Below are 24,290 nucleotides of genomic sequence, written 5' to 3' on the forward strand. Positions count from 1 at the left end.
ACACCTACAGTTCCAGTTCCAGCTATAGGAGAAGAGTATAGAACACCTACAGTTCCAGTTCCAGCTATAGGAGAAGAGTTTAGAACACCTACAGTTCCAGTTCCAGTTATAGGAGAAGAGTTTAGAACACCTCCAGTTCCAGCTATAGGAGAAGAGTTTAGAACACCTACAGTTCCAGCTATAGGAGAAGAGTTTAGAACACCTCCAGTTCCAGTTATAGTAGAAGAGTTTAGAACACCTGCAGTTCCAGTTATAGGAGAAGGGTTTAGAACACCTCCAGTTCCAGTTATAGGAGAAGAGTTTAGAACACCTCCAGTTCCAGTTATAGGAGAAGAGTTTAGAACACCTACAGTTCCAGTTATAGGAGAAGAGTTTAGAACACCTCCAGTTCCAGCTATAGGAGAAGAGTTTAGAACACCTACAGTTCCAGTTATAGGAGAAGAGTTTAGAACACCTACAGTTCCAGTTATAGGAGAAGAGTTTAGAACACCTCCAGTTCCAGTTATAGGAGAAGGGTTTAGAACACCTACAGTTCCAGTTATAGGAGAAGAGTTTAGAACACCTCCAGTTCCAGTTATAGGAGAAGAGTTTAGAACACCTCCAGTTCCAGTTATAGGAGAAGAGTTTAGAACACCTCCAGTTCCAGTTATAGGAGAAGAGTTTAGAACACCTCCAGTTCCAGTTCCAGCTATAGGAGAAGAGTTTAGAACACCTGCAGTTCCAGTTATAGGAGAAGAGTTTAGAACACCTCCAGTTCCAGTTATAGGAGAAGGGTTTAGAACACCTCCAGTTCCAGTTATAGGAGAAGAGTTTAGAACATCTCCAGTTCCAGTTATAGGAGAAGAGTTTAGAACACGTACAGTTCCAGTTATAGGAGAAGAGTTTAGAACACGTACAGTTCCAGTTATAGGAGAAGAGTTTAGAACACCTACAGTTCCAGTTATAGGAGAAGAGTTTAGAACACCTCCAGTTCCAGTTATAGGAGAAGAGTTTAGAACATCTCCAGTTCCAGTTATAGGAGAAGAGTTTAGAACACCTACAGTTCCAGTTATAGGAGAAGTGTTTAGAACACCTCCAGTTCCAGTTATAGGAGAAGAGTTTAGAACACCTACAGTTCCAGTTATAGGAGAAGAGTTTAGAACACCTCCAGTTCCAGTTCCAGCTATAGGAGAAGAGTTTAGAACACCTGCAGTTCCAGTTATAGGAGAAGAGTTTAGAACACCTCCAGTTCCAGTTATAGGAGAAGGGTTTAGAACACCTCCAGTTCCAGTTATAGGAGAAGAGTTTAGAACACCTACAGTTCCAGTTATAGGAGAAGAGTTTAGAACACCTACAGTTCCAGTTATAGGAGAAGAGTTTAGAACACCTCCAGTTCCAGTTATAGGAGAAGGGTTTAGAACACCTACAGTTCCAGTTATAGGAGAAGAGTTTAGAACACCTCCAGTTCCAGTTATAGGAGAAGAGTTTAGAACACCTCCAGTTCCAGTTATAGGAGAAGAGTTTAGAACACCTCCAGTTCCAGTTCCAGCTATAGGAGAAGAGTTTAGAACACCTGCAGTTCCAGTTATAGGAGAAGAGTTTAGAACACCTCCAGTTCCAGTTATAGGAGAAGAGTTTAGAACACCTCCAGTTCCAGTTATAGGAGAAGAGTTTAGAACATCTCCAGTTCCAGTTATAGGAGAAGAGTTTAGAACACGTACAGTTCCAGCTATAGGAGAAGAGTTTAGAACATCTCCAGTTCCAGCTATAGGAGAAGAGTTTAGAACACCTACAGTTCCAGTTCCAGCTATAGGAGAAGAGTATAGAACACCTACAGTTCCAGTTCCAGCTATAGGAGATGAGTTTAGAACACCTACAGTTCCAGTTCCAGCTATAGGAGAAGAGTTTAGAACACCTACAGTTCCAGTTCCAGCTATAGGAGAAGAGTTTAGAACACCTACAGTTCCAGTTCCAGCTATAGGAGAAGAGTTTAGAACACCTCCAGTTCCAGTTATAGCAGAAGAGTTTAGAACACCTACAGTTCCAGTTATAGCAGAAGAGTTTAGAACACCTACAGTTCCAGTTATAGGAGAAGAGTTTAGAACACCTCCAGTTCCAGCTATAGGAGAAGAGTTTAGAACACCTCCAGTTATAGGAGAAGAGTTTAGAACACCTCCAGTTATAGGAGAAGAGTTTAGAACACCTACAGTTCCAGTTATAGGAGAAGAGTTTAGAACACCTCCAGTTCCAGCTATAGGAGAAGAGTTTAGAACACCTCCAGTTCCAGTTATAGGAGAAGAGTTTGGAACACCTACAGTTCCAGTTATAGGAGAAGAGTTTAGAACACCTACAGTTCCAGTTATAGGAGAAGAGTTTAGAACATCTCCAGTTCCAGTTATAGGAGAAGAGTTTAGAACACCTCCAGTTATAGGAGAAGAGTTTAGAACACCTCCAGTTATAGGAGAAGAGTTTAGAACACCTACAGTTCCAGTTATAGGAGAAGAGTTTAGAACATCTCCAGTTCCAGTTATAGGAGAAGAGTTTAGAACACCTACAGTTCCAGTTATAGCAGAAGAGTTTAGAACACCTACAGTTCCAGTTATAGGAGAAGAGTTTAGAACACCTACAGTTCCAGTTATAGGAGAAGAGTTTAGAACACCTCCAGTTCCAGTTATAGGAGAAGAGTTTAGAACACCTACAGTTCCAGTTCCAGCTATAGGAGAAGAGTTTAGAACACCTACAGTTCCAGTTATAGGAGAAGTGTTTAGAACACCTCCAGTTCCAGTTATAGGAGAAGAGTTTAGAACACCTACAGTTCCAGTTATAGGAGAAGAGTTTAGAACACCTCCAGTTCCAGTTATAGGAGAAGGGTTTAGAACACCTACAGTTCCAGTTATAGGAGAAGAGTTTAGAACACCTCCAGTTCCAGTTATAGGAGAAGAGTTTAGAACACCTCCAGTTCCAGTTATAGGAGAAGAGTTTAGAACACCTCCAGTTCCAGTTATAGGAGAAGAGTTTAGAACACCTCCAGTTCCAGTTCCAGCTATAGGAGAAGAGTTTAGAACACCTACAGTTCCAGTTATAGGAGAAGAGTTTAGAACACCTCCAGTTCCAGTTATAGGAGAAGGGTTTAGAACACCTACAGTTCCAGTTATAGGAGAAGAGTTTAGAACACCTCCAGTTCCAGTTATAGGAGAAGAGTTTAGAACACCTCCAGTTCCAGTTATAGGAGAAGAGTTTAGAACACCTACAGTTCCAGTTATAGGAGAAGTGTTTAGAACACCTCCAGTTCCAGTTATAGGAGAAGAGTTTAGAACACCTACAGTTCCAGTTATAGGAGAAGAGTTTAGAACACCTCCAGTTCCAGTTATAGGAGAAGGGTTTAGAACACCTACAGTTCCAGTTATAGGAGAAGAGTTTAGAACACCTCCAGTTCCAGTTATAGGAGAAGAGTTTAGAACACCTCCAGTTCCAGTTATAGGAGAAGAGTTTAGAACACCTCCAGTTCCAGTTATAGGAGAAGAGTTTAGAACACCTCCAGTTCCAGTTCCAGCTATAGGAGAAGAGTTTAGAACACCTGCAGTTCCAGTTATAGGAGAAGAGTTTAGAACACCTCCAGTTCCAGTTATAGGAGAAGGGTTTAGAACACCTCCAGTTCCAGTTATAGGAGAAGAGTTTAGAACACCTCCAGTTCCAGTTATAGGAGAAGAGTTTAGAACATCTCCAGTTCCAGTTATAGGAGAAGAGTTTAGAACACGTACAGTTCCAGTTATAGGAGAAGAGTTTAGAACACGTACAGTTCCAGTTATAGGAGAAGAGTTTAGAACACCTACAGTTCTAGTTATAGGAGAAGAGTTTAGAACACCTCCAGTTCCAGTTATAGGAGAAGAGTTTAGAACATCTCCAGTTCCAGTTATAGGAGAAGAGTTTAGAACACGTACAGTTCCAGCTATAGGAGAAGAGTTTAGAACATCTCCAGTTCCAGCTATAGGAGAAGAGTTTAGAACACCTACAGTTCCAGTTCCAGCTATAGGAGAAGAGTATAGAACACCTACAGTTCCAGTTCCAGCTATAGGAGAAGAGTTTAGAACACCTACAGTTCCAGTTCCAGCTATAGGAGAAGAGTTTAGAACACCTACAGTTCCAGTTCCAGCTATAGGAGAAGAGTTTAGAACACCTACAGTTCCAGTTCCAGCTATAGGAGAAGAGTTTAGAACACCTCCAGTTCCAGTTATAGCAGAAGAGTTTAGAACACCTACAGTTCCAGTTATAGCAGAAGAGTTTAGAACACCTACAGTTCCAGTTATAGGAGAAGAGTTTAGAACACCTACAGTTCCAGTTATAGGAGAAGAGTTTAGAACACCTCCAGTTCCAGCTATAGGAGAAGAGTTTAGAACACCTCCAGTTATAGGAGAAGAGTTTAGAACACCTATCCAGTTATAGGAGAAGAGTTTAGAACACCTACAGTTCCAGTTATAGGAGAAGAGTTTAGAACACCTCCAGTTCCAGCTATAGGAGAAGAGTTTAGAACACCTCCAGTTCCAGTTATAGGAGAAGAGTTTGGAACACCTACAGTTCCAGTTATAGGAGAAGAGTTTAGAACACCTACAGTTCCAGTTATAGGAGAAGAGTTTAGAACATCTCCAGTTCCAGTTATAGGAGAAGAGTTTAGAACACCTCCAGTTATAGGAGAAGAGTTTAGAACACCTCCAGTTATAGGAGAAGAGTTTAGAACACCTACAGTTCCAGTTATAGGAGAAGAGTTTAGAACATCTCCAGTTCCAGTTATAGGAGAAGAGTTTAGAACACCTACAGTTCCAGTTATAGCAGAAGAGTTTAGAACACCTACAGTTCCAGTTATAGGAGAAGAGTTTAGAACACCTACAGTTCCAGTTATAGGAGAAGAGTTTAGAACACCTCCAGTTCCAGCTATAGGAGAAGAGTTTAGAACACCTACAGTTCCAGCTATAGGAGAAGAGTTTAGAACACCTCCATTTCCAGTTATAGGAGAAGAGTTTAGAACACCTCCAGTTCCAGTTATAGGAGAAGAGTTTAGAACACCTCCAGTTCCAGTTATAGGAGAAGAGTTTAGAACACCTACACCTCCAGTTATAGGAGAAGTGTTTAGAACACCTCCAGTTCCAGTTATAGGAGAAGAGTTTAGAACACCTCCAGTTCCAGTTATAGGAGAAGAGTTTAGAACACCTACAGTTCCAGCTATAGGAGAAGAGTTTAGAACACCTCCAGTTCCAGTTATAGGAGAAGAGTTTAGAACACCTCCAGTTCCAGTTATAGGAGAAGAGTTTAGAACACCTCCAGTTCCAGTTATAGGAGAAGAGTTTAGAACACCTCCAGTTCCAGTTATAGGAGAAGAGTTTAGAACACCTCCAGTTCCAGTTATAGGAGAAGAGTTTAGAACACCTCCAGTTCCAGTTATAGGAGAAGAGTTTAGAACACCTCCAGTTCCAGTTATAGGAGAAGAGTTTAGAACACCTCCAGTTCCAGTTATAGGAGAAGAGTTTAGAACACCTCCAGTTCCAGCTATAGGAGAAGAGTTTAGAACACCTCCAGTTCCAGTTATAGGAGAAGAGTTTAGAACACCTACAGTTCCAGTTATAGGAGAAGAGTTTAGAACACCTACAGTTCCAGCTATAGCAGAAGAGTTTAGAACACCTCCAGTTCCAGTTATAGGAGAAGAGTTTAGAACACCTACAGTTCCAGTTATAGGAGAAGAGTTTAGAACACCTACAGTTCCAGTTATAGGAGAAGAGTTTAGAACACCTCCAGTTCCAGCTATAGGAGAAGAGTTTAGAACACCTCCAGTTATAGGAGAAGAGTTTAGAACACCTGCAGTTCCAGTTATAGGAGAAGAGTTTAGAACACCTGCAGTTCCAGTTATAGGAGAAGAGTTTAGAACACCTGCAGTTCCAGCTATAGGAGAAGAGTTTAGAGCACCTGCAGTTCCAGTTATAGGAGAAGAGTTTAGAACACCTACAGTTCCAGTTATAGGAGAAGAGTTTAGAACACCTCCAGTTCCAGTTATAGGAGAAGAGTTTAGAACACCTGCAGTTCCAGTTATAGGAGAAGAGTTTAGAACATCTCCAGTTCCAGTTATAGGAGAAGAGTTTAGAACACCTGCAGTTCCAGTTATAGGAGAAGAGTTTAGAACACCTACAGTTCCAGTTATAGGAGAAGAGTTTAGAACACCTGCAGTTCCAGTTATAGGAGAAGAGTTTAGAACACCTCCAGTTCCAGTTATAGGAGAAGAGTTTAGAACACCTCCAGTTCCAGCTATAGGAGAAGAGTTTAGAACATCTCCAGTTCCAGTTATAGGAGAAGAGTTTAGAACACCTCCAGTTCCAGCTATAGGAGAAGAGTTTAGAACACCTACAGTTCCAGTTCCAGTTATAGGAGAAGAGTTTAGAACACCTACAGTTCCAGTTCCAGCTATAGGAGAAGAGTTTAGAACACCTACAGTTCCAGCTATAGGAGAAGAGTTTAGAACACCTGCAGTTCCAGCTATAGGAGAAGAGTTTAGAACACCTACAGTTCCAGCTATAGGAGAAGAGTTTAGAAGCTCTAATGCTTTTATCTGCTGGTTCCTATGCAGCCTCAACTCTCCTCTCCCCTTCCCCCTCGCCCCCATCCCTCCTCTTCTCTTCTCTCCTCTCCCCTCCCTTCGCCTCCCCACCTCTCCTCTTCTCTCCTCCTCCCTCCTTCCTTCCCTCTCCACTCCCCTCCCCCCTCCTCTCCTCCCCTCTCATCCTTTCCTCTCGTCTTCCCTCCCCTCCTCCCCTTTCATCCTCTCATCTCGTTTCCTCTCCCCTCCACCCATCCTCTCCTCTCGTCTTCCTTCCACTACCCTCCCCTCATCTCGTCTCCTCTCCTCTCCTCTCCTCTCCTCTCGTCTTCCCTCCCCTCCTCTCCTCCCTCCTCTCCTCTCGTCTTCCCTCCACTCCCCTCCTCTCCTCCCCTCTCTTTCTCAGTCAGTCTGTTATTTGATGTTAGTAAGTCCAGACACCCAGTCAGCAGGACCAGATGCCAGAATGCTCAGAGCAGTGTGTGTATGTGTGTGTGTGTGTACCTGTAGATGTGCTGTCAAGACGGCTGGTAAGAACAGGCTGGTTAGAACAGCAGGGAGTGTGTGTGTGTGTGTGTGTGGGGGGGGGGGGGGGGGGGAGATGGCTAGCCTACGGGAGACAGTCTTCAGTAACACATTGTACGCCAGACTGTAAGACACACAGACATATAGTTGTTACCAGTTAAGATACTGGCCACTGCATATCGTATATTTATTTTCAAGATTTCAATGGACATATTAAGAAACACATTTATTCACTGTTGTTTAAAACCATTTAAGAGTCACTGCAATTTTCTCTTAGTGTATTCTAGCTCTTTTTGTGAGAGGACAGGATGTATCTCTGTGCTATGGAGACATACAGCCCTGGTCTTTTGTCAGTAGCAGGAGAGATGGGCTGCCCAGTTCAAAAGATATCATGATAGAGAGAGAAGGAGAGATGGATAAAAATAACCTTGCTTTTTCCTGTCGATATAGGAACAGAACAGTTTCATTAAAAAAAGTCTCTCTCTCTCTCTCTGAGTAGGCATGACAGATGAGAAGGAGAGATGGATGGAGAGAAAGAGAGAGATGGTCACCTAGCTACAGAGATACAGCATCAATACTCTGTTTCCCCTCCTTCTGGTCACCTAGCTACAGAGCTACAGCATCAATACTCTGTTTCCCCTCCTTCTGGTCACCTAGCTACAGAGCTACAGCATCAATACTCTGTTTCCCCTCCTTCTGGTCACCTAGCTACAGAGCTACAGCATCAATACTCTGTTTCCCCTCCTTCTGGTCACCTAGCTACAGAGCTACAGCATCAATACTCTGTTTCCCCTCCTTCTGGTCACCTAGCTACAGAGCTACAGCATCAATACTCTGTTTCCCCTCCTTCTGGTCACCTAGCTACAGAGCTACAGCATCAATACTCTGTTTCCCCTCCTTCTGGTCACCTAGATACAGAGCTACAGCATCAATACTCTGTTTCCCCTCCTTCTGGTCACCTAGCTACAGAGCTACAACATCAATACTCTGTTTCCCCTCCTCTGGTCACCTAGTTACAGAGCTACAGCATCACTACTCTGTTTCCCCTCCTTCTGGTCACCTAGCTACAGAGCTACAGCATCAATACTCTGTTTCCCCTCCTTCTGGTCACCTAGCTACAGAGCTACAACATCAATACTCTGTTTCCCCTCCTTCTGGTCACTTAGCTACAGAGCTACAGCATCAATACTCTGTTTCCCCTCCTTCTGGTCACCTAGTTACAGAGCTACAGCATCAATACTCTGTTTCCCCTCCTTCTGGTCACCTAGTTACAGAGCTACAGCATCAATACTCTGTTTCCCCTCCTTCTGGTCACCTAGTTACAGAGCTACAGCATCAATACTCTGTTTCCCCTCCTTCTGGTCACCTAGTTACAGAGCTACAGCGTCAATACTCTGTTTCCCCTCCTTCTGGTCACTTAGCTACAGAGATACAGCATCACTACTCTGTTTTCCCTCCTTCTGGTCACTTAGCTACAGAGCTACAACATCAATACTCTGTTTCCCCTCCTTCTGGTCACCTAGCTACAGAGCTACAGCATCAATACTCTGTTTCCCCTCCTTCTGGTCACTTAGCTACAGAGATACAGCATCACTACTCTGTTTTCCCTCCTTCTGGTCACTTAGCTACAGAGCTACAACATCACTACTCTGTTTTCCCTCCTTCTGGTCACCTAGCTACAGAGCTACAGCATCAATACTCTGTTTCCCCTCCTTCTGGTCACCTAGTTACAGAGTTACATCATCAATACTCTGTTTCCCCTCCTTCTGGTCACCTAGCTACAGAGCTACAGCATCAATACTCTGTTTCCCCTCCTTCTGGTCACCTAGCTACAGAGCTACAGCATCAATACTCTGTTTCCCCTCCTTCTGGTCACCTAGTTACAGAGCTACAGCATCAATACTCTGTTTCCCCTCCTTCTGGTCACCTAGCTACAGAGATACAGCATCCTGACAAGTTTTGTTGAAACACTGTAGGCAGTAACACATATGACACGCTGCCAGGCATCACACACGCACGCACACACACACACACACACACACACACACACACACACACACACACACACACACACACACACACACACACACACACACACACACACACACACACACACACACACACACACACACACACACACAGCAGTGCCATAACTAAAGGATCCATCCTGAAAAACACCGGTTGTTGGTTGGTCCCTCTTTAAACTCAAACAAAAGCTTGTAGACTTCTGCTGCTACTGATGATGTAGGAGCGGCCTATAAATAGCATGTTATTCTTAACCCTGCCATCTTGGCCTAATTTTACATGTCCCAGGAGCTTCCTGAGCATAGTGTGATGATTGAGTGGTGAAGTGTTGGATGACTGACTGACACCCTATCTTGTATGTAGTGCACTACTTTTGACCAGAGCTCTATGGTTCTAGTCAAAAGTACTCTGGTTAAAAGCAGTGCACTATGTAGGGAATATGGTGTCATTTAGGATGTAACCAGTGAGTGTGGCAATGTCTAGCTGGCTGACTGGGTGGGTGGCTGAAGGGCTGGCTGCCTTGGTGGTTGAAGGGCTGGCTGCCTTGGTGATTGAAGGGCTGGCTGCTTGGGTGGCTGAAGGGCTGGTTCAAATCAAATCAAATTTTATTTGTCACATACACATGGTTAGCAGATGTTAATGCGAGTGTAGTGAAATGCTTGTGCTTCTAGTTCCGACAATGCAGTAATAACCAACGAGTAATCTAACCTAACAATTTCACAACAGCTACCTTATACACACAAGTGTAAAGGGATGAAGAATATGTACATAAAGATATATGAATGAGTGATGGTACAGAACGGCATAGGAAAGATGCACTAGATGGTATCGAATACAGTATATACATATGCGATGAGTAATGTAGGGTATGTAAACATTATATTAAGTGTCATTGTTTAAAGTGGCTAGTGATACATGTATTACATAAAGATGGCAAGATGCAGTAGGTGGTATAGAGTACAGTATATACATATGAGATGCGTAATGTAGGGTATGTAAACATTATATTAAGTTGCATTGTTTAAAGTGGCTAGTGATACATTTTTTACATGTATGGCAGCAGCCACTCAATGTTAGTGGTGGCTGTTTAACAGTCTGATGGCCTTGAGATAGAAGCTGTTTTTCAGTCTCTCGGTCCCTGCTTTGATGCACCTGTACTGACCTCTCCTTCTGGATGATAGCGGGGTGAACAGGCAGTGGCTCGGGTGGTTGTTGTCCTTGATGATCTTTATGGCCTTCCTGTGACATCGGGTGGTTTAGGTGTCCTGGAGGGCAGGTAGTTTGCCCCCGGTGATGCGTTGTGCAGACCTCACTACCCTCTGGAGAGCCTTACGGTTATGGGCGGAGCAGTTGCCGTACCAGGCGGTGATACAGCCCGACAGGATGCTCTCGATTGTGCATCTGTAAAAGTTTGTGAGTGCTTTTGGTGACAAGCTGAATTTCTTCAGCCTCCTGAGGTTGAAGAGGTGCTGCTGCGCCTTCTTCACCACGCTGTCTGTGTGGGTGGACCAATTCAGTTTATCCGTGATGTGTACACCGAAGAACTTAAAACTTTCTGGCCTCTCCACTACTGTCCCGTCGATATGGATAGGGGGGGGTGCTCCCTCTGCTGTTTCCTGAAGTCCATGATCATCTCCTTTGTTTTGTTGACGTTGAGTGTGAGGTTATTTTCCTGACAACACACTACGAGGGCCCTCACCTCCTCCCTGTAGGCCGTCTCGTCGTTGTTGGTAATCAATCCTACCACTGTAGTGTGGTCTGCAAACTTGATGATTGAGTTGGAGGCGTGCATGGCCAAGCAGTCGTGGGTGAACAGGGAGTACAGGAGAGGGCTCAGAACGCACCCTTGTGGGGCCCCAGTGTTGAGGATCAGCGGGGTGGAGATGTTGTTACCTACCCTCACCACCTGGGTGCGGCCCGTCAGGAAGTCCAGTACCCAGTTGCACAGGGCGGGGTCGAGACCCAGGGTCTCGAGCTTGATGATGAGTTTGGAGGGTACTATGGTGTTAAATACTGAGCTGTAGTCGATGAACAGCATTCTCACATAGGTATTCCTCTTGTCCAGGTGGGTTAGGGCAGTGTGCAGTGTGGTTGCGATGGCGTCGTCTGTGGACCTATTGGGGCGGTAAGCAAATTGAAGTGGGTCTAGGGTGTCAGGTAGGGTGGAAGTGATATGGTCCTTGACTAGTCTCTCAAAGCACTTCATGATGACGGAAGTGAGTGCTACGGGGCTGTAGTCGTTTAGCTCAGTTACCTTAGCTTTCTTGGGAACAGGAACAATGGTGGCCCTCTTGAAGCATGTGGGAACAGCAGACTGGGATAAGGATTGATTGAATATGTCCGTAAACACACCAGCCAGCTGGTCTGCGCATGCTTTGAGGACGCGGCTGGGGATGCCGTCTGGGCCTGCAGCCTTGCGAGGGTTAACACGTTTAAATGTTTTACTCACGTCGGCTGCAGTGAAGGAGAGTCCGCAGGTTTTGGTAGCGGGCCGTGTCAGTGGCACTGTATTGTCCTTAAAGCGAGCAAAGAATTTGTTTAGTCTGTCTGGGAGCAAGACATCCTGGTCTGCGACGGGGCTGGTTTTCTTTTTGTAATCCGTGATTGACTGTAGACCCTGCCACATACCTCTCGTGTCTGAGCCGTTGAATTGCGTCTCTACTTTGTCTCTATACTGACGCTTAGCTTGTTTGTTTGATTGCGGAGGGAATAGCTACACTGTTTGTATTCGGTCATGTTTCCGGTCACCTTGCCCTGGTTAAAAGCAGTGGTTCGCGCTTTCAGTTTCGCGCGAATGCTGCCATCAATCCACGGTTTCTGGTTGGGGAATGTTTTAATAGTTGCTGTGGGTACGACATCGCCAATGCACTTGCTAATGAACTCGCTTACCGAATCAGCGTATTCGTCAATGTTGTTGTTTGACGCAATGCGGAACATATCCCAATCCACGTGATCGAAGCAATCTTGAAGCGTGGAATCAGATTGGTCGGACCAGCGTTGAACAGACCTGAGCGCGGGAGCTTCCTGTTTTAGTTTCTGTCTATAGGCTGGAAGCAACAAAATGGAGTCGTGGTCAACTTTTCGGAAAGGAGGGCGGGGGAGGGCCGTATATGCGTCGTGGAAGTTAGAATAACAATGATCCAGGGTTTTACCAGCCCTGGTAGCACAATCGATATGCTGATAGAATTTAGGGAGTCTTGTTTTCAGATTAGGCTTGTTAAAATCCCCAGCTACAATGAATGCAGCCTCAGGATATGTGGTTTCCAGTTTACATAGAGTCAAATAAAGTTTGTTCAGGGCCATCGATGTGTCTGCTTGGGGGGGAATATATGCGGCTGTGATTATAATCGAAGAGAATTCTCTTGGTAGATAATGCGGTCGACATTTGATTGTGAGGAATTCTAAGTCAGGTGAACAGAAGGACTTGAGTTCCTGTATGTTATGATCACACCACATCTCGTTAATCATAAGGCATACCCCCCCGCCCCTCTTCATACCAGAAAGATGTTTGTTTCTGTCTGCGCGATGCGTGAAGAAACCAGCTGACTGTACCGACTCCGATAGCGTGTCTCGAGTGAGCCATGTTTCCGTGAAGCAAAGAACGTTACAGTCTCTGATGTCTCTCTGGAATGCTACCCTTGCTCGGATTTCATCAACCTTGTTGTCAAGAGACTGGACATTGGCGAGTAGTATGCTCGGGAGAGGTGCGCGATGTGCCCGTCTCCGGAGCCTGACCAGAAGACCGCCTGGGTGGCTGGGTGGCTGAAGGGCTGGTTGCCTGGGTTGCTGGGTGGCTGAAGGGCTGGTTGCCTGGGTTGCTGGGTGGCTGAAGGGCTGGTTGCCTGGGTGGCTGAAGGGCTGGTTGCTTGGGTGGCTGGGTGGCTGAAGGGCTGGTTGCCTGGGTGGCTGTGTGGCTGAAGGTTAGTCTTCTGGTGTGGCTGTGCAATTGACGGGCTGGCTGCCTGGGTGGCTGGGAAGGGCTGGCTGCCGGGTGGCTGGCTGGGTGGCTGGGAAGAGCTGGCTGCCTGGGAGGCTGAAGGTCTGTGTGGCTGGGTGGTTGAAGGGCTGGGTGGCTGGGTGGCTATGTGGCTGTGTGGCTGGGTGGTTGAAGGGCTGTGTGGCTGGGTGGTTGAAGGGCTGGGTGGCTGGGTGGCTATGTGGCTGTGTGGCTGGGTGGTTGAAGGGCTGGGTGGCTGGGTGGTTGAAGGGCTGTGTGGCTGGGTAGTTGAAGGGCTGGGTGGCTGGGTAGTTGAAGGGCTGGGTGACTGAAGGGCTAGTGTACCAGGCATAGCATGGTGAGTTAGTGATAGCCACGGCAGGCAGAGAGAGGTTTAAACTAGGACATCCATCCATAGGACTCTGAAAATACTCTGGCATACTTTGGTCCCTTCCTCTCTCTCACTCTGCCTACCTACCTCCCTCCCTCCCTGCCTGCCTGCCTGCCTGCCTACCTCCCTTTCTACCTCCCTGCCTACCTCCCTGCCTACCTCCCTGCCTACCTACCTCCCTGCCTGCCTCCCTGCCTACCTCCCTGCCTGCCTGCCTCCCTGCCTACCTGCCTGCCTGCCTGCCTGCCTGCCTGCCTGCCTGCCTGCCTGCCTGCCTGCCTCCCTGCCTGCCTCCCTCCCTGCCTGCCTCCCTGCCTCCCTCCCTGCCTCCCTGCCTGCCTGCCTCCCTGCCTACCTCCCTGCCTACCTCCCTCCCTCCCTGCCTGCCTGCCTGCCTGCCTGCCTGCCTCCCTGCCTGCCTCCCTCCCTGCCTGCCTCCCTGCCTCCCTGCCTGCCTGCCTCCCTGCCTACCTCCCTGCCTACCTCCCTCCCTCCCTGCCTGCCTGCCTGCCTGCCTGCCTGCCTACCTCCCTGCCTGCCTGCCTCCCTGCCTGCCTCCCTCCCTGCCTGCCTGCCTCCCTGCTTTCCTGCCTCCCTGCCTTCCTGTCTCCCTGCCTGCTAACTGGCTTGTTACATAATAGAGAACAATGGAGGGAGGGGAGGGAGGGAGGCAGGGAGAATGTTGAATGTTTCTATGTCTCTGAAAAATGTAATTCCCCAAACGTGTCTTCAGTGAGACCCAAGGGACCTGAGTGCCTGGGTGTTTTTTTTTTGTTGCAAAGATTTCAAATGAACTTGTGTTATTTAATTATGAAACACATGTCCACTCTTCTAGATCAGTTTGTACTTCTGGTAGAAGGGAAAACAATCATTTGTTGTCAGATTTTGGTTACAATCAGCAATTTCAGGTCACTAAAAGTATGTACAAAAGAAAGTTATTTTACAACCAGTATACAACCTGACCATAACGTCATAAACAACGTCATAATGACAACCAGGGTTGAGGAGTAATATATTACATGTAAGCGATTACAAAGACGGTAACTGTAATACGTGATTACTTCGAGGATTACTTTTAAATTCAGAAAGGACTGCTATCTCAAGTGACGTTCAAATCAACATTGAAAAAAGGCGCAAGTTTAAGTTTGTTCCACCTGAGCGAGTCTGACCACAAGTCAGAGACCGCTATGATGACACACCAAATGTGTTTGATGGATCGCAGGAAAAGAGAAGGAATAGGCTTTTGTAGGCTACAGTCCAAGCTATGTCTTCCAATGGTGTGACTGCTGTCGGCATCCAAAGATTATCCAACTTGAATAAACGCTTGGAGGTAAGGATGACAGCAGTTGTGTAGTCTACGGCGATACGGATATCACTTATTATTGATATCTACATAGCGCTTTGATGTGAATCCCACTGCTACTCTCTCACTTAGCTATTTGCGCCTGGGTTGTAGTGGATGGCTGTTGACAAATCTAAATGTGTATTTGAACCCAATAATGGTTGAATTCAAGACGTTTAAACTGCCTATCAATCATTGTTTTTGAAACCAGTGGACAGCCAGTGGAAACTGCGCTCTTGGATCCCATCCTATGGAATAACAGCTGCATAGTGAGGATCCCAGCCTATAGAATAACAGCTGCATAGTGAGGATCCCAGCCTATAGAATAACAGCTGCATAGTGAGGATCCCAGCCTATAGAATAACAGCTGCATAGTGAGGATCCCAGCCTATAGAATAACAGCTGCATAGTGAGGATCCCAGCCTATGGAACAACAGCTGCATAGTGAGGATCCCAGCCTATAGAACAACAGCTGCATAGTGCGGATCCCAGCCTATGGAATAACAGCTGCATAGTGAGGATCCCAGCCTATAGAACAACAGCTGCATAGTGAGGATCCCAGCCTATAGAATAACAGCTGCATAGTGAGGATCCCAGCCTATAGAACAACAGCTGCATAGTGAGGATCCCAGCCTATAGAATAACAGCTGCATAGTGAGGATCCCAGCCTATAGAATAACAGCTGCATAGTGAGGATCCCAGCCTATAGAATAACAGCTGCATAGTGAGGATCCCAGCCTATAGAATAACAGCTGCATAGTGCGGATCCCAGCCTATAGAACAACAGCTGCATAGTGAGGATCCCAGCCTATAGAATAACAGCTGCATAGTGAGGATCCCAGCCTATAGAATAACAGCTGCATAGTGAGGATCCCAGCCTATAGAATAACAGCTGCATAGTGAGGATCCCAGCCTATAGAACAACAGCTGCATAGTGCGGATCCCAGCCTATGGAACAACAGCTGCATAGTGAGGATCCCAGCCTATGGAATAACAGCTGCATAGTGAGGATCCCGGCCTATAGAATAACAGCTGCATAGTGAGGATCCCAGCCTATGGAATAACAGCTGCATAGTGCGGATCCCGGCCTATAGAATAACAGCTGCATAGTGAGGATCCCAGCCTATAGAACAACAGCTGCATAGTGAGGATCCCAGCCTATGGAATAACAGCTGCATAGTGAGGATCCCAGCCTATAGAATAACAGCTGCATAGTGAGGATCCCAGCCTATAGAATAACAGCTGCATAGTGCGGATCCCAGCCTATGGAACAACAGCTGCATAGTGAGGATCCCAGCCTATAGAATAACAGCTGCATAGTGAGGATCCCAGCCTATAGAATAACAGCTGCATAGTGAGGATCCCAGCCTATGGAATAACAGCTGCATAGTGAGGATCCCAGCCTATGGAATAACAGCTGCATAGTGAGGATCCCAGCCTATGGAATAACAGCTGCATAGTGAGGATCCCGGCCTATAGAATAACAGCTGCATAGTGCGGATCCCAGCCTATGGAACAACAGCTGCATAGTGAGGATCCCAGCCTATGGAATAACAGCTGCATAGTGAGGATCCCGGCCTATAGAATAACAGCTGCATAGTGCGGATCCCAGCCTATGGAATAACAGCTGCATAGTGAGGATCCCAGCCTATAGAATAACAGCTGCATAGTGCGGATCCCAGCCTATGGAACAACAGCTGCATAGTGAGGATCCCAGCCTATGGAATAACAGCTGCATAGTGAGGATCCCGGCCTATAGAATAACAGCTGCATAGTGAGGATCCCAGCCTATAGAATAACAGCTGCATAGTGCGGATCCCAGCCTATAGAATAACAGCTGCATAGTGAGGATCCCAGCCTATAGAATAACAGCTGCATAGTGAGGATCCCAGCCTATGGAATAACAGCTGCATAGTGTGGATCCCAGCCTATGGAATAACAGCTGCATAGTGAGGATCCCAGCCTATGGAATAACAGCTGCATAGTGAGGATCCCAGCCTATAGAATAACAGCTGCATAGTGAGGATCCCAGCCTATAGAATAACAGCTGCATAGTGAGGATCCCAGCCTATAGAATAACAGCTGCATAGTGAGGATCCCAGCCTATAGAATAACAGCTGCATAGTGAGGATCCCAGCCTATGGAACAACAGCTGCATAGTGAGGATCCCAGCCTATGGAATAAAAGTGGGGATTTTATTGCTCAATCTAATTCATGCTGATAAAATAAATCCATAGGCCTAATGGACACATGTGCAAACTCACACACTTTTTATAGACATAAAGGGGCAATCTGTAGTTGCTACATCCATTTTTGGTTTTATAAATTATACAGACAGTACCAGTCAAAAGTCTGGAAACCTACTCACTCAAGGGGTTTTCTTTATTTCTACATTGTAGGAATCATGTAGTAACCAAAAAAGTCTTAAACAAATCAAAATATATTTTAGATTCTTCAAAGTAGCCACCGTGTGCCTTGATGACAGCTTTGCACACTCTTGGCATTCTCTCAACCAGCTTCATGAGGTTGTCACCTGGAATGCATCTCCTGGCAACGCACGCCATTCCATGAGCGCAGCATTTATTTTTCAACTCGAATCAATGAGCCCAGTCAGTCGTCCATGACAACAAAAATCATAAACAACAGAGTAGGGCTGGCTAATAAGTCCTTAGTTTTGGGGTCATAATGACAACCAGTATACAACCTGAACTTAACGTCACAAACAATATCATAATTAAAACCAGCATACAACCTGAACATAACGTCACAAACAACATCATAATGACAACCAGCATACAACCTGGTCATAGCGTCTTAATGACAACCAGTATAGAACCTGACCATAACGTCACAAACAACGTTATAATGACTTTTTGCCTGTTGGGGAAAAGCCAAAGATTCTACAAATCATTGATCTCTACTCAACCATTGTTCATTTGGAAATGATTACTTGCCAAAGGGTCTTCCTAATCCTATCATATTTGATATCAATCACTATGTTGTTCTTCCACAAAGACTATGAGAGTAGTGTTGTCTGTCTATTACTGGACACAATCACACCCCCGCTCTCCATTTAGCAAATCTGACCATAATTCTATACTCCTGATTCATGCTTACAAGCAAAAACTAAAGCAGGAAGTACCAGTGATTCGCTCAATACGGAAGTGGTCAGATGACGCGGTTGCTACACTACAGGACTGTTTTGCTAGCACAGACTGGAATATGTTCCGGGATTCATCCAATGGCATTGAGGAGTATACCACCTCAGTCATCGGCTTCATCAATAATTGCATCGACGACATCGTCCCCACAGTGATCGTACGTACATATCCCAACCAGAAGCCATGGATTACAGGCAACATCCGCATCGAGCTAAAGGCTAGAGCTGCCGCTTTCAAGGAGCGGGACACTAATCCGGACGCTTATAAGAAATCCCGCTATGCCCTCAGACGAACCATCAAACAAGCAAAGCATCAATACAGGATTGAGATTGAATCCTACTACACCGGCTCTGACGCTCGTCGGATGTGGCAGGGCTTGAAAACTTTTACGGACTACAAGGGGAAACCCAGACACGAGCTGCCCAGTGACGTGAGCCTACCAGATGAGCTAAATGCCTTTTATGCTCGGTTCTAGGCAAGCAACACTGAAGCATGCACGAGAGCCCCGGCTGTTCTGGATGACTGTGTGATAGCGTTCTCGGTAGCCGATGTGAGCTAGACCTTTAAACAGGTCAACATTCACAAAGCTGGGGGGCCAGATGGATTACCAGGACGTGTACTCAAAGCATGCGCGGACCAACTGGCAAGTGTCTTCACCGACATTTTCAACCTCTCCCTGACTGAGTCTATAATACCGGTTTCTAGCAGACCACCATAGTCCTTGTGCCTCCCAAGGAAGTGAAGGTAACCTGCCTAAATTATTACCGCCCTGTAGCACTCGCGTCGGTAGCCAGGAAGTGCTTTGAAAGGATGGCCATGGCTCACATTAACAGCATCCTCCCGGATACCCTAAACCCACTCCAATTCGCATACCGCCCCAACAGATCCGCGGATGACGCAATCTCAATCGCATTCCACACTGCCCTTTCCCACCTGGACAAAAGGAACACTTATGTGAGAATGCTGTTCATTGACTACAGCTCAGCGTTCAACACCATAGTGCCAATGAAGCTCATCACTTAGCTAAGGACCCTGGGACTAAACACCTCCCTCTGCAACTGGATCCTGGACTTCCTGACGGGCCGCTCCCAGGTGGTAAGGGTAGGTAACAACACGTCTGCCACACTGATCCTCTACACTCAGGTGTGTGTACTTAGTCCTCTCCTGTACTCCCTGTTCACCAACAACTACGTGGCCAAACACGACTCCAACACCATCATTAAGTTTGCTGACGACACAACAGTGGTAGGCCTGATCACCGACAACGATGAGACAGCCTATAGGGAGGAGGTCAGAGAACTGGCAGTGTGGTGCCAGGATAACAACCTCTCCCTCAATGTGATCAAGACAAAGGAGCTGATCGTGGACTACAGGAAAAGGCGGGCCAAACAGGCCCCCATTAACTTCAACGGGGCTGTAGTGGAGCGTGTCGAGAGTTTCAAGTTCCTTGGTGTCCACATCACCAACAAACTATAATTTTCCAAACACACCAAGACAGTCGTGAAGAGGGCATGACAAAACCTTTTCCTCCTCAGGAGACTGAAAAGATTTGGCATGGGTCCCCAGATCCTCAAAAAGTTATACAGCTGCACCATCGAGAGCATCCTGACTGGCTGCATCACCGCCTGGTATGGCAACTGCTCATTGGCTCATTCCCCCCTCCCCTGTAACTATTCCCCAGGTCGTTGCTGTAAATGGGAATGTGTTCTCAGTCAATTTACCTGGTAAAATATGGATTGAAGTGTGTTTAAAAAAAAACTGATATGGAGTCTTCCCTATACCTGAAGTCTAACGTTATATTCCTGTGTGTGTGTGTGTGTGTGTGTGTGTGTGTGTGTGTGTGTGTGTGTGTGTGTGTGTGTGTGTGTGTGTGTGTGTGTGTGTGTGTGTGTGTGTGTGTGTGTGTGTGTGTGTGTGTGTGTGTGTGTGTGTGTGTGTGTGTGTGTAGGATCACAACCACAGCAGCCTGTATGATGGATCTGAGGCGGTATCCTCTGGATGAACAGAACTGCACACTGGAGATCGAGAGCTGTGAGTACCACCGTCGCCCCCGGCAACAGAACACACCCCTCCCGTGAAGACGTCACACCCGGACCAATCTATATAGAACACTGCTATCATAGAAATAGAATTAGTAGGAGATTCATTTCTTTGACCTTTTTTAAGCATTAGCCAACTCGTTGTCATGCCAAACATGTATGGTGAACAGGAATTGATCATGGGACATACTCAAATATACAGTATAATGTATACATAATGCAGCATTGGTTGTGCAGTGAAGAGAGATAGAGAGAGAGAGAGAGAGACAGAGAGAGCGAGAGAGAGAGAGAGAGAGAGAGAGAGAGAGAGAGAGAGAGAGAGAGAAAGAGAGAGACAGAGAGAGAGAGAGACAGAGAGAGAGAGAGACAGAGAGAGAGAGACAGAGAGAGAGAGAGACAGAGAGAGAGAGAGAGAGACAGAGAGAGAGAGACAGAGAGAGAGAGAGAGAGAGAGAGAGACAAAAACATTAATTTCATTAAAACCTCACCCCCCCTTAAAAAAAACACAAAAATATATCCTATACTGTATACATGTACCATACTCACCTTTCCCTCTACCACACGATACAAAACAACACAACATATCACAATAACCTCTAAAACCTCACCATTTCTACAACCATATATCCAAAAACATCTTCCCCAGCTATACAGACAGCCCCCTCAACACACCATTTCTCCTGAAACATCTTCCCCAGCTATACAGACAGCCCCTCAACACAACATATCTCCTGAAACATCTTCCCCAGCTATACAGACAGCCCCTCAACACACCATATCTCCTGAAACATCTCCACACGTTTTATCATTTTACAGAACTCAAATTCCACCCTAAGGCGCGCAGAGACCATCCCATTAAACAATAGTTTGACCCTGTTCCTCCTTGTTAGCCAAATAGACAACTTTGCTTGAGCACACAGAAATTTCAACAAAACACATTTGGCCTTTTCCATATTTGAATACCTGTACCCCATTATAAACATCCCAACAGTAAAAACCACTCCCAACCTCTCACACAGATATTCCAACAGAGACATTAATGGCATTAACCTGGCACACACAGAAAACACATGAATCACAGTTTCTCTCATAACGCAGAAAGGACACCCCTGCCCGACTCCCGGTTCAACCCGTACCAACCAGCTGTTAGTGGCCAGGGCTCCATGAAGAACCTTCCACTGGAGGTCCCCTGACCTCCATCTAAAACCCACCATACTCTCCGCCCCACATATCCCCTGCCACTGATGTGCCTTCACTCCTGTTTGGCTCCTAATGTTCCTCATCTTAATGCAGAGGTTGTAGAGGGCTTTACCTCCCACCCCCTCAAACTCCCCCAGGCTCGGAGTGTTAAAATCGAACAAGTCCTCCAGACCCCCTTGCCAGTCTCCAGTCTCTGCCGTCACCTGCAGTGGCGGAAATATTGGTGGCCCCTCCCCCTTTGGCCACTCAAACACCCACCCTACTGGCTCAGACAGTGCCTCCTGGACCTCCTCCAGGAATCTCTCCAGCAGCCTAAGAGACGTTATTCCTGTTTGTTGCGCCAAGACCTCCGGGGTTTTCCACCCCTCCTCTCCCAGCAGTCGCTGGTCACCCAGCCTTAGTAAACCCACTGCCATCAGTTCCCTCTGCAGGGTGGCCGACTTAACCGATCTCATAGGGATGGCTGGGTTGTGGAATATAGGCTCCTCCCACACCCACAGCCCAAGCTCCACAGCCCCTTCTCCTGTGGGCCTTAGCAGCTGCCAGGCCTTCAGCACTGCAGAGGAAAAGTCTGAGAGACCTGCTGTACTCAGCCTCTCCAGCTTCATGAGGAACAGCTGCCGGTCCAACCCTAATCCGCCAGCTCTCCTCAGCAGCGTGCATGCTGGTTCCCTCCAGCCAACATCAGTATAGTACAGCAGTCTCTGCGCCGCCTTTAGTCAGAATGCAGCCACCCTGCTCTCCAGTTCCACCAGGCCTTGTCCTCCTTCGTGGACGGTCATGTACAACACTGCCGCCCTCAGCCAGTGATGGCCCAACCAGAAAAAGTACACCAGCTTGCGTTGCAGGTCTGCGAGCAGACCGGCGGGGGGGTTGAGGACAGCCAGTTTATGCCACAGGGAAGATGCCACCAGGTTGTTGATTATCAGCACCCTCCCTCTATATGACACTTGGGACAGGAGCCACCTCCGCCTGGCCAGTCTTGACACCACTGCCTGTAACAGCCCCTCCCAGTTCTACCTGACCCACCTCTCTGAGCCCAGATACACCCCCAACCTTTTAAGCCCTTCACAACCCCACTCCAAGCCCCCTGAAAGCAGAGGAGGGGCCCTATCCCCCCATGCCCCACATAACAGAGCTTTCTCTTGCCCCAGTTTACCTTAGCTGACGAAGCTCCCTCGTACACCTTCAGACTAGGCTCTGTGCCTGCATATCCTTACCATCCCTGGCCATCTCAGAAACGTCATCTGCATACGCTGACACTGCTATGCCTGTCAACACACCCATGCCTGTCCAGCACTCTCCCTGCAGTCTCCTGTGTAGCAGGCCCAAAAAAGGGTTCAATGGCTAGTGTAGATAACTGCCCCGATAGAGGGCATCCTTGTCTAGTGCCCCGCCTCACCCAGACTGGCCTACTGAGCACCCCTCGCACCTTGACCATACATGACGCCCCAGCATACAACATCTTCACACAGGTCAAAAACCTTTCCCCAAACACAGACATCACATTAAACAGATACTCATGATCCACTCTATTAAAAGCCTTCTCTTGATCTAAAGAGACCAGTCCAAAGTTCACATTAGAACCTCTCGACAAGTCCAACATGTCCCTGATTAAGAAGTTGTCCGTGATTGAGCGTCTCGGTACACAATATGTTTGGTCCTTATGTACAATCGAGTCCAGATGGGACTTCAGTCTGTTAGAGAGGACCTTGGCAAATTTATTGTAGTCTGCACAGAGCAATGCCACAGGCCTCCCGTTCTTAAGTTCACACAAGTCCCCTTTTTTGGGCAGGAGAGTCAGAACCGCCCGACGGCAGCTCATCGGCAACTCTCCTACCCCGACGCACTCACGCAACACGCAAAAAAAGTCCAGTCCAATTATTCCCCAGAATTGTTTATAAAACTCCACTTGGAGCCCATCGACCCCCGGTGCACGACCGGGGGACATCTGGGTTACGGCCTCTGCCAGTTCATGGGACAACAGAGGAATGTCCATTTCATCCCTCTGTGCCAGAGAGAGGTTAGGGAGTTCTGTGAACAAGACCTGAGCACACATAGGATCACACAGTTCTGCCCTATACAACTCAGTATAAAACACCACAGTTCACTCCCACATCTCCCTCACCACAGAGGTCACCCGCCCAGCCGTAGACAATGCATACCCTTGGCTTCACCGCTCTCTCTTTCCAAAACAAAGAAGAAGGAGCTAGGAGCTTCCATCTCCTTGAGCATGGAGAACCCAGCTCTTACAAGTGCTCTCTTTGCTTTAACCTGGAAAAAACTGCCCAGGTCCCTACGTAATTCTGCTAAATTAGCCTGGAGGCCTGCGTTGCCTTGCCCCACCATCTCAGTAATACTACGCTTGAGTGTCCCCAGTACTCTCCTAGCCTCTGAGGATTAGAGAGCTGTATACTGTTGACAGAAAAGCCAAATTTGGACTTTCACCACATCCCGCCATTGACTCAGAGACTCATACTCCTCTCTTCGCTGCCTCTGTAAACCTGTCCAAGAAGTGACATCTTGTAAGAGCATTGAACTTCCAAGATGCCTGCTGAGGCCTTGCTGGATTAGACAGCCGAGCCATGGTTATGGGGTGATCTGAAAACCCCACCAGGAGAATGGTAGCACCCAACAGCCTATTGCTCTGATTCCTGGACATGTAAAAACGATCACGTCGGGCTGCACTCACCCTAGCCCCAAAAAACTTCACCCATGTATACTGTCTTGTGTTGGGGTGTTTAGTTCTCCAAACATCCATTAGGTCGAACTGATTAATGATGTCCCTTAACACTCCCACTGACCCTGAATGAGGCTCTTCCCCATTTCTGTCTTTCGTAAAATCCATTGTACAGTTCCAGTCCCCGCCGACCACCAGCGTCTCCTCAGGCGCTACCTGTGAGAGTTCCTGTCTAAGACCCCCAAATAGAACCCCCCCTCTCTCTTCGTGTTAGGCGCATACACATTTATAAAGACAAAACCCATGTTGGTAATTTCTGCTTTTACAACAAGCAGCCTACCCCTACACATCTCCTTTGAGGAGCACATTTTTACAGACAGACCCGGTACAAAAAGGACTGCCACCCCTGCACTAAAATGTGTCCCATGTCT

At 46.9% G+C, this 24,290-nt stretch overlaps 1 protein-coding gene across 2 annotated transcripts in view; it reads left to right on the forward strand.

Annotated features, from left to right (window-relative positions):
• LOC139574783 (gamma-aminobutyric acid receptor subunit beta-2-like) overlaps positions 1–24,290 on the forward strand; it is a 157,028-nt gene that overhangs the window by 101,089 nt on the left and 31,649 nt on the right. For both annotated transcript variants that reach the window (XM_071399662.1, XM_071399663.1), the window contains exon 5: positions 19,889–19,971. In XM_071399662.1, the coding sequence (XP_071255763.1) occupies positions 19,889–19,971 (83 nt within the window). The remainder of the gene's footprint in view (positions 1–19,888; positions 19,972–24,290) is intronic.

The sequence above is a fragment of the Salvelinus alpinus genome, chromosome 4, assembly GCF_045679555.1.
Source record: "Salvelinus alpinus chromosome 4, SLU_Salpinus.1, whole genome shotgun sequence".
NCBI classification, from domain to species: Eukaryota; Metazoa; Chordata; class Actinopteri; order Salmoniformes; family Salmonidae; genus Salvelinus; species Salvelinus alpinus.